Genomic DNA, 18,365 nt, shown 5'->3' with positions numbered 1-18,365 from the left:
TCTACCGCCGGCAGCTGTCACAGGAACATCAAACATGGACGCTCGTGCCAGGCCGCATCTACACAAGCCCGCTCCTCCCCGAGAGATGAATTTTTAAAACAAATAGCTTTTATATATGTTACCAGGCAGTCGTGTCAGCATCGGGGATCCCCAGAAAGAAACGTGAGTCAATCTGGGGCAGAGACTGCTAAATAAATCCTGTTTGGGTGAAATTCCTCTCTCTGGAGAAAGAGGAACCTCAGAGCAGATTGTTCAGATTCCCCAGCAAGAGTCCCTAAAAACGCTCTCCCCAGTGGGGCATTCTCTGAGAACCCTGAACTCTGAACTCACCATGACTCTCACATGCATTTGCCTCCGTCACCCCACCCCTCCGTGAGCAATTCCAGCCCGGCCCACCTGTGGCCCACCTCCCCTCTTCTCACACTCTGGTTCTATCCAGAGCATCAGATGGCTCTACTCTGCTGGGCGCAGGTTGTCCACGCTCATGCAGGATTTCCTGACATCCCAAGGCTTAGGGTTCTGGCGGCAAAAGAGAAAAATGCCACCACATAGACACACAGGTATCTGGGAAACGAGAGTGCACACGTAACTGGTACGGACAGCTAACCTGGAAGATTCGGGCCACTAAGGACTCAGGCAAGAAGCAATTTGCCTACTGAGAAAAGTCAGGTCTGGGAGCTTGAATTACCTGGGTCATTGCCTCCTCTTTCCTTAATTTTGCCTGTGGGGATGCAGGAAGAGGAAGGAATTCCATAATCTTTGCTGTGTGGCTTCCAAGATGGAGTAAAAAGGGGCAAACCAAAAGAATGAGCAGAGGATGGGGTCAGGGCAGCCTTTAGGACCTGATATAGAGATGGGGCCAGATCACGAATGTTAGCGATAGATGAGGGGCAAGAGGCTCCAGCTTATGGACAGGTTTGGAGAATTCCAAGTCCAAACTGGGTCTGAGAAGGAGGAGCAGACTCCAGCGCAGACCCCGCTTTGGGCTACACTGCTGGGAATACCACAAAATGGAAAGAAAGGCTCTGTGAGGTGAGTGCTGCCCCAGAAAGGCACTGGCCCTTGGGGAGCGGGGGGAGTCTTGATGGATGGGGACTTTGAGCTGCCCTCAGAGCAGGGGCTCTAGAGTGGTTCCCATGGCTTTTGATGCAGTCAGGGATTTTTGACCCATTACAGGCCTTGGCTGGAGATCAGGCGCTCGGCCTCCCCACACACAGAGGTGTGTGTAACCAGTGTCAGCCTGTGACCAAGTCCACATGGCCCCAGGGGAGAGAGACTCGGGAGAACTCCTGCCTAGCTGGGGGTCTCACACAGCTCCCTGGGCTGCACACAAAGCCCTCATCCCCCAAGGCTAGGGCCAAACGCAAGAGGAAGACACGCCACATACCGAGCCCGTTCTCTGCCAGCGCCGCATGGCTAACATCGCACTCGCCCAGGTCTTGCTCTCCAACGTCATTCAAATCCAAGCTGGGCTGGTGGGACCCGTTTCCAAAGTTCCTCTCGTCCTTCTCGGAACCGGTGTCCCCATTTTCCAGCCCATTCTGAGCCTTTTTCAGGGGCATTATTTGCAAACCGCTGGGGGTAGTCCTGTAAGATACCGTCTTGGTGGCCCTGTCCCCTCCCGCAGGGGGCTTGGCTGGGTACCCTTTCTTTGGCTTGGACAGAGAAGGGTTGATTCGCTTCCGTTTGTGGGAAGTCCCTTTGCTCTTTCCGGATTCGGAAGGTCTATGGGAGAGTTTCTCAACCGATGGGCCTCGGCTGTCCCGCAGGAGCTTGGAGGCACTGGCCTGCTTCCCTGACTTGAGCCTCTTCTCCTTGGACAGGTGCAGCCCGTTGAATTCGTCGATGAACTCCTCACAGTGCAGCAAGTGGTGCTCGGGCTCCCACGTGTCCTCGGTGCTCCCATAGCCTTTCCACCGGATGAGATACTCCCATTTTCCTTTCTTGTTCTTCCTCTTGTCTACGATCCTTTCAACCTGGGATACAAGATGAGAGTCAGAAAAGAGAGAGAGAGAGAGAGGAAAAACAATCAGTCACAGTCATGAGGATAGCACAAACCCTCGGGGTAGAGGTGTCCGCCCTGGCCGTGGGGTGAGCTGTTCAACACTGGAAGCCCACACTTCCAGAAGTCAAGAAGGCTGGTTGATTTTAGGACATCACTGAATGGGACCAAGGGCGCACGGTCATTTCCCATGACGACTGCGTGACGCCATGCCCAGCTGGCAGCATCTGCCTGAAACTGCATTGCAAGCTTTCAAGAAAGATCTTTATTCTTTTCATTGCACCAAAGTAGAATCAGACTTTTAAAGACCAATTTGGTGTGGGTTTTTCACCCTTACTTATAATAATAATAACATTTGTGGAGCATCTATATGGTGGGCACAATGCTAATGTGTCCTTACAATAATACTAACAATTACTAACAATCACTGGGCATGTATGAAGCGGACATTATACTAAATGCTGGGCGCGGATGCTCCCATTTCATTTTCTCCAGACAACAACCCAGTGTGGTCGGTATTCTTTCCATCCCCAGTTTACAGTGAGGAAACAAGGACTCAGAGAGATTAAGTCACACAACCAAGTTCCAAAGTGATAAGCGCAGAGCTGGGATTTGAACACTCTCACTCGTATTTATTTTCCTAATCACGAGGCCAGACCAACTTTCTCAACCACAAAAATCTTCCATATTGACCAAAATGACTTGAATCAACAAAGCTCAATTTCCTCCTATTCAGCTCCCCCAGCCGCAACACAGTGGACACAACCACGAGGCGAGGTGATAGGCCATGCTTGTTGACAGCCTGTTATGCGCCTGCATAGCCCCATAGTGTATACACCATTGTCACTCCCATTGGTAGAGGAAGGGATGGAGTATGAGGCAACTTGCCTACAGTGTAGGGCTAGGAGCTGGTGGAACTGAGATCTGAACCTATATCCTTCTGGTTTTAAAGCCATGTGCTACTGTCTACGTACCTTCAAGGTAAGGAAATCTCCCCTGTCTTCAAGGAATCTATGGAAAAACACACTTAGGAAAATGCCAGTCCTGATGCTAATCACTGGTGTATGGAGGTGAAGGGTATGTGAGGGTTCATTTACTATTCTTTCAACTTTGCTATAGATTTGAATTTTTCTTTTTTTTTTTGTGAGGAAGATTAGCCCTGAGCTAACAACCGTTGCCAATCCTCCTCTTTTTGCTGAGGAAGATTGGCCCTGGGCTAACATCTGTGCCCATCTTCCTCTACTTTATATGAGATGCTGCCACAGCATGGCTTGACGAGCGGTACGTCAGTCCGCACCGGGGATCCGAACCTATGAACCCCGGGCCACCAAAGCAGAGCGCGCGAACTTAACTGCTATGCCACCATGCAAGCCCCCTGATTTGAATTTTTTTTAATTAAAAAAATGACAAAATTCCCAATGTTCTACCAAAAAAAAAGCTAAATCTCAACGAAAAAGTAAACAATTCTATTCAAAAGTTTATTATATTTCAATGTCAACATAATATACTTTTCTAGAATGAAATTTTGACCCAATAAAATTAAGTAATAAGTGAGGAATACGCCCTTGAAACTCATGAAAAGAGAAATAATATGAGAGGGGAGAAGAGGATACAGTTATAGTTGATAATTGTTAAAGGTGGGTAATGGGTACATAGGGGTTCATTATATCACTGTTTATGTTTACATGTTTGAATTTTTATATGTTTAAAATTTTCCATAATAAAACGTAAAAAAGTTTGAAAAGTGAGATTGTCCCCCAATGGTTTATGTACAACAGAGGCTGTGCAAAATAATTAAACAACTTTCACTGCTCTGCATTTAATCAATATGTAAATAGCTAGACCATGCTGCCTCTTCATAATATTGCTTCTTCATCGACAATTTAAATTGTTTCCTTAATTGATTTATCTCAAATGAAATTGGCCTATTTTTATTAAAATTTCTTTCCTTATAAAATGCTGCCTGAACATCTGTTTTAGATTTATTACATAATTTTTAGATGTATCACACAAACTCTACAACAGTTTAAAAAAGTAAAACCATGCCAAATAATCCAGCTTCCAATCTTTTAATCAAGGAATGGGGCTCGTTGAGTATTCATCTGTGATAACACTTCAGAAAGTCAAGAGCATTTCTGGAAGAGCCTGCAGCTTTGCACATTTGGAGAACTCTGAAGGAGAAACCCTCTGCAGGTTTACAGAGGGAGGAAAGTGAACAAGCAACCTGGCACTGCCTGAAGTAGCAGCATTCCAAAGAACATCAACCTAGGAGTGTCAAGAGCAAGCCCAGATATTTCTTGGGAGCTAAGGGATCTGTGTTGTCATGGAGGTCTCCAGCTTCAGATAAGCATATGCCTGCCTCCCAGGATCAAAAAACTTCTTCCCCAGATGAAGCAGAAAACCATGTTAGACAAACAGCCAACACAATGGATAGATGGGTGGATGGATGGATGGATGGATGGAAAAATCGATAGTTGAGTGAATGAATGAACATATGGGTGGATAGTGGGATGGATGGATGGATGGATGGATGGATAGATGGATGGAGGCATGGATGGAAGGGAGGGAGGGAGGGAGGGAGGATAGGAGAAAGGAAGGAAGGAAAAATGGGTGTTTGATGGATGGATGAACAGATGTGTGGATAGTGAGATAGGTAGGTGGGTGGGTGGATGGATGGATGAACAGATGGGAGGATAGCGGATGGGTGGGTGAATGGAAGGATAGATAAATGGACAGATGATTGGATGGATGGGTGATGAGTGAAAGAGTGGGTAGAGAGGTGAGTTCAGGAATGAATGGGTGCTGGATGGATGGCACCCACTCATCAAAATGAGCTTAGTATTTAAGAACACGGGCTATGGAGCAAGACCATCTGGTTTAAATCTCCTGCTAAGCCTTTTATCACATGTTCTCCAGCAAGTCACTAAACCTCTTTGGGCCTCAGATGACTCATCCAGCAAGGGGGAACTAACAGCATCTACCTCTTAGGGTGGTTGTGGAGAATATACAAATAAGTTATTTTGCATTCCATAGTAAAGGTCACTTAATCTTGCATATCCTCCTATGAACACAAACCGTGGTGGTACCTAAAGACAGAATGTTTCCCCCTCTACAGATCTGGATCCCTTTAGGATAATCAATTCTTCCCTGGGAAGAAGAGAGAGCCCACCTTCTTAGATAAGTCCTTCCAAGTGTGGGTGATGGCTATGCAGACCAGGGCTGCTCAAGAAGCCTAGGGAGTCAGCAAGGGTGTGGTGTCTACATGGCTATTTGGAGCCACACTGAGGCCACCCTCCTAGTTACTGAAAGATTGAGTCACAGAGTCACAAGTGGCTTTATGGGGGACAGAAAAGCCACTGCTCCCACCTCTGGTCCCATCCGCAAAGCCGATGGGTGGCTTGACAACTCTTTCTACTTAAATTCAACCAATACCAACAAGAAACAGTAGTTAACAGGATCATCCCTAATAGCCTTGTAGGCAGAGAAAACTGCTGTCCCTGCCACTCTCTATCCACATAACCCTGGGCAAGTCACCCAACCTCTCCAGGCCTCAGTGTCCCCATCTGTAAAACAGAAATAATAGTAATAGCTACCTGTAAGGTTGTTGGAGGAACTGCAAGCAATAAGATACAGGGAAAGCAAAGGGTCTTGAACACCACAAAGCGCCACAAGGAGATGAGTGGGATTGCTCTGTTATGTATGAAACTTCTGTTGACAAAGTTCTTTAATATACATTATTTCCCCCAGTTTAAACGTTGAAAAAAAACAGTTTTTTTCAGGTTCAGAAAAACGATTGCTTTTTCTGAAAGACCGAAATGCCCACAAGCTGCTCAGAGGAAAGCTGGCTCCCAAATATCCCCTTAGACTTTGAATCCGCCGTCTCCTGGGACCTAATCTCCTCCTTTATCTCCCTGCGGGGGTTTTCCGACCCTCCTTCCTCTTCTTCTCAGGGGTGTCTCAAACTGAACCAGAATTCTGATTTCTTGTATTGATAACAAAAGCCCACCTTACGTAGGACTTGATCTTGCGTAGGAATGCAACGTTCTACGTCTGGGAAATTCTTTCTTCGCCCTAAGCACCCCCGACCTCCTCCATGGTCCCCTAACTCCTCACACCTGCTGAAAACAGAGATCTGGGCCTCCAGGCGCTGGCTGCTCTGCTGCTGATGCACCACCCCACCCTACCTACACAGCCATGCACTCCCAGAAGCTCAGTCCCTCCAAATGCAAACCATCATCAATTCCCGTCCCTCGTCTGCCCTGACTAACCACCGCACGGCTGGTATTTAAAAATCATGTGCTCATATACACCCGCCAGCTTCTTTTCCAAAGATAAGCAATCTGAGCCCCTGAACTATTCCTTAGAGTTCAACCAAATCATAAATTAACATTTACTCTCTGTGATCCCAGCTACTGCAGGAGGGGCCAAGGAAATTCTGATGCAATTATCACCAGTGCCACGATGACAAGTGGATGGCTGTCTCATTAGGAATAATAATGATGACAATTACTTTTAATGGCACATGCTAAGTTCCAGGAACTGTGTTAAGCACTTATAAGGTGTTACGTTTCATCTTTATATCCAGGCTTGCAGTTGAGTGTTATTCTCACCACTGGACAGGTGAGGAAGTTAAGGCTCAGAGAAGGTGGGTAACTTTCCCTCAATCACACAGTCAGTAGGTGGTTAGCCAAGACTAGAACCCTAGTTCGTCTGACTCCTCAGCCCAAGTTCTTAGCCCCATGGCCACATCTCACCAGTGGGAAATCATCAGGTTAGCAGGGGACAAGCCCTTAAAGGAGTGAGCCCAAAGTAACCTGTAGTAGCAAATGATGGAAGGCGCTCTGATGTGAAGAGACAGGTGATGTGAGAAAGAAGGGCGGAGGGGGTGGGGTACTTCAAATCCCGTGGGCAGGAAGGTTCCTCTGAGAAAGAACAATTTAAGCTGAGACCAAACTGGACGTTCAGAGATGGAGAAAATGGACCAGTGCCTTTCCAAGCAGAGACAGGTCACTCCCCACCTTCCTCCTCTGCCTTCCACTGGCAGCTAACCAAATACTAACCCAATACTACCACAACCACCTAACATTTATTCAGCATTTACTAAGTGCCAGCCACTGTTGTATGTGATCCCTATAGGTTAACTCATTTTATCTTCAAAATAATCCAACAAGGCAGTAAATTTATTCTCATTTTTTATAGAGGATAAAAATTCTGCCCGCCTCTGGCCAGCAGTGGAGAGCTAAGACTTGGTCCAGTGCATCTTGGCTCCCATGCTTCCAGTGTCTACACTAGATCCACCTCCCACTCTTGTCCAGGGGTCCAACCTGCCTGACTGACAGCGTATCCGCAGCTTCAGACGCCTCCCCTCAACTCCTGCCGAGGCCACAGGAAACCTATAGCACCTTTCCATGGTTTAGGAAGAGATCCCTGAGCTTGACTCTCATGGGGTCCCCATCATGCCATGTGGGCCTCCCACCCCTTCTGCTCCAATTCTCCATTGGTTCAAATGGAAACAGACTACTCATCAATCATATTCCCTATCCCAGTTTCCCACCAAACAACAACAGTGTATAAAATTACAGTAGCTCAGGAACCCAGGATTACCAATCAAAGACTTTCCAGACTCTTGAAGAGATGCCCCCCACACCAGATGGGGCTGGACTGAGAATCTTTGGGTTACTAGTACATGTCTTAACCTCTGAATGCAAAAAGTAGAGCCCAAAAAGAATAGAGGAAGATCTCCATGCCTGCTGTCCGCCCATACGTACACCAGAGCCGCCGTCCCTAGACATTCCCTGATTCTGGACCTCAAGCCCCAAATGCACAAGGACCTCTCTTTCTGCATCCTTTCAACATCCTGGAAGAGTTGTCCTTGCGGGTGGAAAGGCACAGGGAGTCCATCTTTACAACTTGGGGTACGAAGTCCTTGGGAAGGATAAACACAGGACGAGCTCTGGGAGCACGAGGAATGGGCTGTTTCAGGTCTAGAAGACTGACTGCTTCCGATTATCTAGTCGGAGAAGGCAGTACCAACAGGCGGCACTTCCCGCTCAGTCCAGCAAAACTACACCAGGGAATAGCTGCCAGACCAGGAAATTCGGCTCAGAGCCGTGTAATTCAAGCTAACCTCCGGGCAAGAGTCTGAATGGGGAACTCAGGAGCATCCAAGTGATGAGGGACCAAGAGAAACTTCCACACCCACTCTAGCGGAAAACACTAAGCCAGAGAGACAGCTCTCTGATCGAAAACACACAGACAAAAACAGGTAATACCAACATCATCACAAGACGTATTTATAAAACCCTTTAAAACCTATCAGAACACGATCATAACTAAAAATTTTCAGTAAAATCTAAGAAAAGCACCACTGTACATTTGTGGATAGCATTTGTGTCATGTTTTCAAAGACTGCAGAAAATATGACCTCTGTTTTTCAAAGAGAGGGAGGAAGAAAAGATAAGTGATGAAATGAAACCAACAGGTTGAGAAGGAAACCAAAATGAAAGAAGACTCGTTTACATAAAAAAGGCTGTAAGGAAACCAAAGAAAAAACCTGCAAAGTAGAATTCCCACTAGAACCAGGAAAAAACAGAATCAACATGCAGAAAATCAAATCGGTAATGTAGACAATATACTTGAAAAGCCTTCCAAGAATGCAAAAGAAAAGGACACAGAGATTTTTTTAAAAAACATTAAGGAAAATGAGAATAGACATCTAGGACAGTTAATAGAGACCCAAATAATGTCAGTCTGCCAGAGGGAAAAAATCAAAATGAAAGACAAACACTAATAAGGCATTCTAGAAGAAATCTCTATATCTTCAGTCTGTAGATCAAAAAAAGATCTCAGTGATGGGGAAAGCAGAGGTTGAGAAGAAATCAACTCTATTTCTATTCTTGCAAAACTTCATCACTTCAAAAGATTAAACTCCCTACCCTCATACCCCAACCCTCTGCCATCCAAAATAGTAGGAAAAAAAATCAGGCAGTCTTCAGAGAAGACTTACCGGAATTAAACACTGGAATACAAAAATAAATATTGTAAACTTAAGAATTCTAAAACCAGTCAAGTGGACCTTCCGATGAGAAGGAGGGGGGAAGACATCTCATGTGTTAAGGGGCAAAATATAAACCTCCCATTTAAAAAATGAGCCTGGAGGATCTTGTAGTGCCAGAAAATAAGAAAGTTCAAAAATTAAATAAATAAACCCCGAAAGATGGCAGAACGTCAAAGGAGCCGACTGAAAGAGATCCCCAAGGCCAAAGCTGGGACAATCTGAATAACAAAATAAACAGTGATAGTACTACATTCATAACCCAAAGAATAAAATAAATATCCATGAGTTCACCTTATATAAATAAACGAATTAATTATCAGAAGTTGGCCTTCAGGCCAAATTTGGCCCAATGCCTGTTTTTAAAAATAAAGATTTATTGGAACATACCCATGCCCATTCATTTATGTATTATCTATGGCTGTTTCATACTACAAGGGTAGAGTTAGTTGTATGACACAGACTATATGGCCCACAAAGTCTAAAATATTTGCTATCTGGCCCATTACAGAAAAAGTTTGCTGACTCTGGAATAAAGAAACGAATGGGGAATAAAAGACAAATATTCCTTACAGAAGAATTCCAAACAATCAATGTAAAAATAATAAGGGAAATAGAAAAATCACCATTGGAACATCACAGTAGTAACTGCCACAGGCAAGATCCACAGATGGATGCTAAAATTAGTAGGTAAAACTTTAAAGAGAAATAGGGTATTAGCATAGCCTCAACATACTTGCCAACTACCCTGGTAGTTTTAACAGATGCCCACCAATTGATACCCCTCCCTTCAGGAGGTGGAACCTAATTCCTCTCCTCTTGAGTGACTAGACTCAATGACTCCTTTCTGATGAATAGAGTTTGCAAAGGAAAAAACAGTAACTGTACAGTGGAGAAACCTGGAAAACCTCAGTGGTTAAGGTTACATCACCCGTAACAAATCATGTGAATGTCACGTATGCTCTGATATGATTCACTGAGAAGGGCACTTCCCCTCTATGGTATAATTCCCCAAACCCATAGCCTCTTAAGAAAACATCAGACAAACCCAAATTGAGGAACAGTCTACAAAATACCTGACCAGTACTCCTGAAAATTATCAACGCCATGAAATTCAGGGAAAGACCAAGATACTATCTCAGATTGGAGGAGACTGAGGAAAGCAATAACTAAATGCAGTGTGGAATCATGGGTCAGATTCTGAAATAGCATTTGTGGAAATACTGGTGAAATCCTAATAAACTCTGTAGTTAGTTCATAGTGCAGCACCAGTGTTAATTTCTTAGTTTTGATAAATGTACACGGTGTAGGATGTAAATAATCGTGAAAACTGGGTTAAGGGGTACACGAGAACTCTGTGTACTATCTTTATAACTCTTCTGAAAATCTATAATTATTGCAAAAGTTTTTTAAAAGTACAATTTCAGGTTATACTAAAACTAAAGAAAAGCATCTGAATAACAGTAACAATAATCATAAAACCTAACAATTTTAAGCACTCATAATATACTTATTTGCTTAGTGATAATAAATAAAAGAATGAGCAAAGATACATCAGGCAGGACCAAATTTTGTAAAGAATATCAAAGTAAAATTTAGGAGAAAATATATTAAATAGGAAAGGAAGATTTTATTAAATTAAAAATACTCACTAAATACATAGTAGTCATGAACTTTTCGCATCAAATAACAGATCAAAAAATAACTTTAAAAAATTCAACAGGGGGCTGGCCCAGTGGCATAGTGGTTAAGTTTGCGCGCTGCACTTCGGCAGACCAGGGTTCGCAGGTTCGGATCCCGGGTGCAGACTGACACACCGCTTATCAAGCCATGCTGTGGCAAGTGTCCCACATATAAAGCAGAGGAAGACGGGTACCAATGTTAGCCCAGAGCCAATCTTCCTCAGCAAAAAAAGAGGAGGATTGGCAACAGATGTTAGCTCAGGGCTAATCTTCCTCACAAAAAAAAAAAATTCTACAGAAAACTTATAGTAACAATTTGAACTGAAGATTTAAACTCAATACTTTGAGACTTAGATCAAGCAGATGCAAAATATGGATACAAAGAATCCGAAATTATATAAATATGATGGTCAATCTAGCAAATACAGCAAATATTTGTACAAACACAAACTTTCAACTGCATAATTTGTAAAGAAAATAAACTCTACAAAATTTAAAGAAAACCACGTATGAAACAATTATGAAAATTCATTAAATAGGAAAATACCAGAGAAAAAACCCTAAGGAATGCCAAAAAGAAGATATTGTACAGACTGTGTTCTCCAAATACATACAATGCTATAATACTAGATGATAACACAATTTAACAATAAATTCCAACCACTTACAAATGAAAAAGAAATGATCCTAAGTAACCATCAGATAGGGAAAATTTACAATAACAATTTTTTAAAAATCAAAAAAATGAGCACACACATATGTCAAAGTAGTTGGGATGCAGAATGAAAGGTGGAAGGAAGGAAGGGAGGGAGGCAGAGGGGGTGGGAGAGTGATTGCACATCCACCCTCAGTAATTAGTGAAAGAAAAAACACTCGGGAAATATGAGGAAATAATAAATAATCATCATCATTAATAAATAAGAAAATAACAATAAATTATCAAATAAATTAATTAAATAAAAATAAATTAATAATTATTAGTAAACTAGAAAACACAAAAAAGCAGAACTCATTGACATTCAAAAACTGGTTATTGAAATAAAGAGCAAAACGTGGCAGAGCAGGCAGCTCCAAAGGCCTGTCCCTCCACAGAAACACTGAAAAATCAAGCAAAAACGTCAGTGAACTGTTTTAGAATTCTGGAAAACAAAGTCTATAGCAACCAAATGAATGCTGACTCAAGAAAAACACAACTTAAAAACAGTCGGAAAGCTTTGTGTCCTTTTTACTTATCCTCCCCCCACCCCCTCCCCAGCACAGCAGCAGTCTAGAATATGGCAGCCCATGTTCCCAGTGTGGAGCCGTGGTCCTTGGTTCTGGAGGAAGCACAGCAGACCCTACCCTCAAAGAACTGTGTTTGTTGTAACTTGTCAAGAGGACCTGAAGGACTGACGTTAAGTGCTTGCTTTTGCTTTATTAAACTTGAAACTTACTCACGCTGGAAAAATGGCTATGCAGAGTCATTCTTTCAAAACAATGTAAGGCAAATGAACAATCTGCTGCCAACTGGGGCAAAAGAGCACAGTTGAGAAAAACAATAGATGCCTGGGAAGAAAAGCTGGGGAGTTTCTTCGGGAAATTAGAGCATTCAAAAATGCCTGTGTATACTGGGAAATCTAGAAAGCTATACGTACGCCCAGGGCAGGAGGCACGCTCAGAAAATACCTGAGTCGCCCTAAGCTTTCACCTCTGGCTGATCTCCAGGCTTAGTGCGGGCAGGAAGTGAAGACTAAGGCAGTGTTGTAAGTGGCCTGGCTGAGCACTGAAGGAATGTCCCGACACAGACCCCGTCTGGAAAGCCTGTGGGGGAGCTTGCTTGCTTGCTTCGCTCCTTCTTTCTTTCAATCTTTGTTTCTTTATACTCCTTTCTTTCTTTCTATTCATCCTTTGTTTCTTTATTTATTTCTCCTGGAATACAAGGAAATCCGTCACAACTAGCTTAACACAAGCTAAAGGAACAAAGATTTCAGAGACCACACATGACAAGGAATACAGACTTTGCAAATATAGTTTAAAAAAGTCTCTTAGCAAACAGCAACAGCTCACAACAAGCAACAAAACAAACTCCGATGAGAGACAAGAGTTTTATTTCCAGAGTTACCACATTATAATAGTCAAACCATCCAGTTTTCAACAAAAATTATGAGACATTCAAAGAAACAAAAAAATAAATGGTCCATTCATAGAAGAAATTAACATAAACTGTCCTTGAGGAAGGACAGACATTGGACTTACTAGACAAAGGCTTTAAACAACTGTCTTAAATATGCTAAAGAGCTAAAGAAAACCATGAACAAAGAGTTAAAGAAAGCCAGGATAACAATGTCTCAACAAATAAAAAATATCAATAGAGACAAAAATTATAAAAAGGAACCAAGCAAATTTGGGAGCTGAAAAGTACAAGAACTTAAACAAAAAGTTCACTAGAGAGTTTCAATAGAAGATTTGAACAGGCAGAAGAAAAAAATCAGCAAATTTGAAGCTAGTTCAACTGAAATTATCCAGTCTGAGGAACAGAAAGAAAAAAAAAAATGAAGAAAACTAAACTGAGCCCCAGAGACCTGTGGGACACCGACCAACAAAGGTAGAAAGATACATATAATGCGAGTTCCAGAAGGAGAGGAGAAAGAAAAAGGGGCAGAAAGAACATGTGAAGAAATAATGACCAAGGGCCGGCCCCGTGGCTTAGCGGTTAAGTGCATGCGCTCCACTGATGGTGGCCCAGGTTTGGATCCCGGTCGCACACCGACGCACTGCTTCTCCAGCCATGCTGAGGCCGCATCCCACATACAGCAACTAGAAGGATGTGCAGCTATGACATACAACTATCTACTGGGGCTTTGGGGGAAATAAATAAATAAAATTAAAAAATAAATATGCAAAAAAGAAATAATGACCAAAAATTTGCAAATTTGATGAAAGATGTAAGTCTACACATTCAAGAAGCTCAACAAACTCCAATTAGGATAAGCTCAAAGAGATGCACACTGACACACAGTACAATCAAACAGGTGAAAGACAAACACAAAGAGAGAATTTTGAAAGCAGCAAGAGAGAGACTCACCACATACAAGGGATCCTCAATAAGATTAGCAGTCAATTTCTCATCAGAAAACGTGAAGGCCAGTAGGCAGTGGAATCACATATTTAAAGTGCTTGAAAGAAAAAACTGTCAACTAAGAATTTTATATCTGGCAAAACTATCCTTTAAAAATGAAAGAGAAATTATGACATTCCAAGGTAAATAAAAACTGAGGTAATATATCAGCAGTAGACCAGTGCTTCAAGAAATGCTAAAGGGAGTCCTCTAGGCAGAAGTAAAAGGACATTAGACAGTAACTTGAAGCCATATGAAGAAAGAACTCCAGAAAACATAACTACATAGGTAAATATAAAAGCCAGCATTGCTGTATTTTCGGCTTGTAACTACTTTGTTTCCTGTACGATTTAAAAGACACAGGCATAAAGCAACAATTATAAATGTATGTTAATGAGTACAGAATATATAAATATTCAATTTGGAATAATAACAACAGAAATGAGGGAGAGGGAGGGAGCTGTATATAAGCATGTTTTTATGCTGCTGAAGCTAAGTTGATATCAATTCACTAGATTGTTATAAAGTTAGCATGTTAATGGTAAACCCCACAGTACCACTAAGAAAATATCTAAAAAATATTCAATAAAGGAAATGAGAAGGGAATCAAAACAGTATAACAACTGATTTTTTAAGCAAGGCAAAAAAATAAATTTCGGGTAAATCCCATTAAAGGAGAAATAGAGAAAATATAAATAAAATGAATCATAAATGAAATGAGAATGTAACAGATGTAAATTAAATGCATGTGATATCATGCATTCTAACATGCTAAAAAGTTTGAAATACTGGATGAAATGTGTATTATGAAATAATATATACATTAGCAAAAATGAATTAGAAGAAGCTGAAAGTATCAAGAGATCAATAACTAGGAAAGAAATAGATATATTTATTAAGAATTACATCAGACTTCTTATCAAAAACCATGCATGATAGCATACAGTGAAATAACATCTTGAAAGCGATGAAAGAAAAACTGTCAATCAAGAACTTGATATCCACCAAAAACAGCTTTCAAAAATGAAAAAGAATTTCTCAGACAAAAACTAAAGGAATTCATCACCAGCAGACCTACTCTACACAAAATGTTAAAGGAAGTTCTTCAGACAGAAGAAATATGATGCCAGACAGAACAGCGGATCTACACACAGAAATAAAGAGCACTGGAAAGAGGATAAATGAAGATGAAAATAAACTCTTTTTTTTTTAACTTTTAATTGCTCTAAAGTTAAATGACTATCTTAAGTGAAAAGAGCACCAATGTAGGGGCCAGCCCCGTGGCATAGCGGTTAACTGCGCGTGCTCCACTGCTGGCAGCCCGGGTTTGGATCCCGGGCGCGCACCGAGGCACCGCTTGTCAGGCCATGCTGTGGCGGCGTCCCACATAAACTGGAGGAAGACGGGCACAGATTTAGCCCAGGGCCAGTCTTCCTCAGCAAGAAGAGGAGGATTGGCATGGATGTTAGCTCAGGGCTGATCTTCCTCACAAAAAAAAAAGAGCACCAATGTATTGTGTGTTCATGGCATGTATAAAAGTAATCTGTACAACAACAATAGGACAAAGGCAGGAGAGAGAGGGGAATGCTACACTGTTGTAAAGTTATTAAACTGCACATGCAGCAGTAAAAGTTGTATGAAGGTAAAATTGAGTAAATATACACAATGTAAACTTGAGGGCAATTGTTTTTAAAAATAAACAAGAGATACAAATAATTGCAGAGATAAAAAAGAATCATGAGGAACGTTGAATTTTTTTGAAAATTTTAATTCAAAAGAAGGCAGAAAAATGAAACAAAGAACAGATGGAGCAGATAGAAAACAGCCAGCAGGGGCCAGCCCTGTGGCGTAGTGGTCAAGTGCGTGCACTCCGCTGCTGGCGGCCCGGGTTCAGATTCCAGGTGCGCACCGAAGCACCGCTTGTCAGGCCATGCTGTGGCGGCGTCCCACATAAAGTACAGGAAGATGGGCAGGGATATTAGCTCAGGGCCAGTCATCCTCAGCAAAAAGAGGAGGATTGGCATGGATGTTAGCTCAGGGCTGATCTTCCTCACAAAAACAAAACAAAAACAAAAATGCACCATGGGCCTGCCCAGTGGCGCAGCGGTTAAGTGGGTGTGCTCTGCTTCGGGGGCCCAGGGTTCACAGGTTCAGATCCTGGGTATGCACCGACCCACTGCTTGTCGGGCCATGCTGTGGCAGCATCCCATATAAAAAAAGTAGAGGAAGAGGGGCACAGATGTTAGCCCAGGGCCAATCTTCCTCAGCAAAAAAGAGGAGGATTGGCATTGGATGTTACCTCAGGGCTAATCTTCCTCACAAAAAAAGAAAAGAAAAGAAAACATCTAGCAGGATAGGATGAAAGACTTTAATACAACTATATAAATAATTACATTAACATAAATGGCATAAAATCTAATTAAAAGACTAATATTGTCAAATTGAATGAATAAGCAAGACTCCACCATATATTGTTTCTAAGTAATCTACTTTCAATTTAAAGATATAGGTTAAAACTAAAATGATGGGAAAATATACAGAGAAACAATAATAAAAAGAAAGCTTGAGTAGTTATATTAATATCAGAAAAAGTAGAGTTCAAAACAAAGAATATTACTCAAGACAAAGAGAAACATCAAAAAAAGTAAAAGTCAATTCTCTAAGAATATATAACAATACACAATGTTTATGCACATAACAGAATTATGAATATATGAAGCAAAGACAGTGAGAACTAGAAGAAGATTAGATACACAGTTATAGTCACAGACTTCAACATTACTCTCAGTAATTAACAGAACAAGAAAATATAAAATCAGTACGGATACAAAATACCCTAAAAATAGTATGAATCAGGTTGACCTAATTGACATTTACAAAAGACCTCACACAAAAAGAGCAGAATACATATTCCTTTTAAGGGCACATGGAACATTCACCATCCTCTAGGCCATAAAACGAACCTTAAAAAGTTCAAAAGAATAGAAATCATACAAACTATGTTCTCTGACCGTAACTAAATTAAACCACAAATTAACAAAAATATATCTGGCAATCTCACTCCTAATATTTAGAAATTAAACCACACACTTCTAAATTAATCCATGGATCAAAGAAGAAATCTTAAGAGAAATTTTAAAATATTTTAAACTAAATGAAAATGAAATGAATACAACATATCAAAATTTATGGAAGACAGGTAAAGCAGTGGTCAGAGGGATATTTACAGCATTATATGCTTATGTAAGGAAAAAAAAAGGTCTAAAATAAAAAGTATATGCTTCCACCTTAAGAAACTAGAAAGAGGAAATTAAACTCAAAAGCTAATAGAAGGAGGAAAATAATAATAAAGATAGGAACAGAAATAAATGAAATTAAAAACAGTAAAATTATAGAGAATATCAATGAAATCAAAAGCTGCCTCTTTTAAAGAACTATATAATTGATAAACCTCTAGCCAGACTTAGCAAAAAATAGTGAAAACACCAAATACCTATAACAGGAATGAAAGAGTGGACATCCACAGAGACTCACAGATACACACTTAGGACTGTGATCCGTGGTTGCTGTGGGATGGGGGGAGAGAGGGATGAATAGGTGAACACAGAGGATTTTCCGGGCAGTGAAAGTACTCTGTATATTATAATGACGGACATGTCATTATACACGTCTCCAAATCTATAGCATGCACACCACCAAGAGTGAACCCTAATGTAAGCTATGGACTTTGGGTGATAGTGATATGTCAAAGTAGGTTCATCACTAATAATAAAAAAAAAATACAAATAACAGACTGATGAAATATTGACATTTATAATAAAGGGGTTAATGTCCAGAGTATATTAAAAACTTTGAAATCAATAAAAAAATTAAAAACTAATACAAATGGGCAAAGAACCAGAATAAAAAACTGAAAGAAGCAAAAATAGACATATTAAAAAGTGGGTCAAGGGGCCGGCCCGGTGGCACAAGGGGTTAAGTGCGTGCGCCCCGGTGCGGCGGCCCGGGGTTCACCGGTTGGAATCCCGGGCGCACACCGACGCACTACTTGTAGAGCCATGTTGTGACAGCGTCCCATATAAAGTAGAGGAAGATGGGCATGGACGTTAGCTCAGGGCCAATCTTCCTCAGCAAAAAAAGGAGGATTGGCATCAGATGTTAGCTTAGTACTGATCTTCCTCACAAAAAAAAAAAAAAGTGGGTCAATCTCTTCACTAATCAAGAAAAGTAAAAATAAACAATGAAGAAGATAGGCTTCTTCTTGATAACATATGTTGTCAAGAGTGTTGGGAAATGAAGAGCCACATATGCCCTTGGTCAGAACGTAAACCTATATACCCTTTAGGAGGGTAATTTAACAACTACCTATAAAAATGAAAAATGCACAGATGACAGATGTCTCAAAAATTTTTAAATGCCCCCTGCCACAGACACACACAGTATTCCAAATCACATCACACTAGTTCAGGCCGAGAGAACACGGACAGAAGAAACGTGTGTCCCCTCTGAACAAGCCATTGCATTGCCTGC

The 18,365-nt window shown here is 41.4% G+C and overlaps 1 protein-coding gene across 1 annotated transcript in view; it reads right to left on the bottom strand.

Annotated features, from left to right (window-relative positions):
* CDYL2 (chromodomain Y like 2) overlaps positions 1–18,365 on the bottom strand; it is a 155,844-nt gene that overhangs the window by 50,449 nt on the left and 87,030 nt on the right. Inside the window, exon 2 of the mRNA XM_087419892.1 lies at positions 1,388–1,976. Within this exon, the coding sequence (XP_087276018.1) occupies positions 1,388–1,976 (589 nt within the window). The remainder of the gene's footprint in view (positions 1–1,387; positions 1,977–18,365) is intronic.

The sequence above is a fragment of the Ceratotherium simum genome, chromosome 30, assembly GCF_057802395.1.
Source record: "Ceratotherium simum simum isolate JZ-2026a chromosome 30, ASM5780239v1, whole genome shotgun sequence".
Lineage (NCBI taxonomy): Eukaryota > Metazoa > Chordata > Mammalia > Perissodactyla > Rhinocerotidae > Ceratotherium > Ceratotherium simum.
Note: the sequence above shows the minus strand (reverse complement) of the source record. Positions and strands in the feature narration are given on the sequence as shown.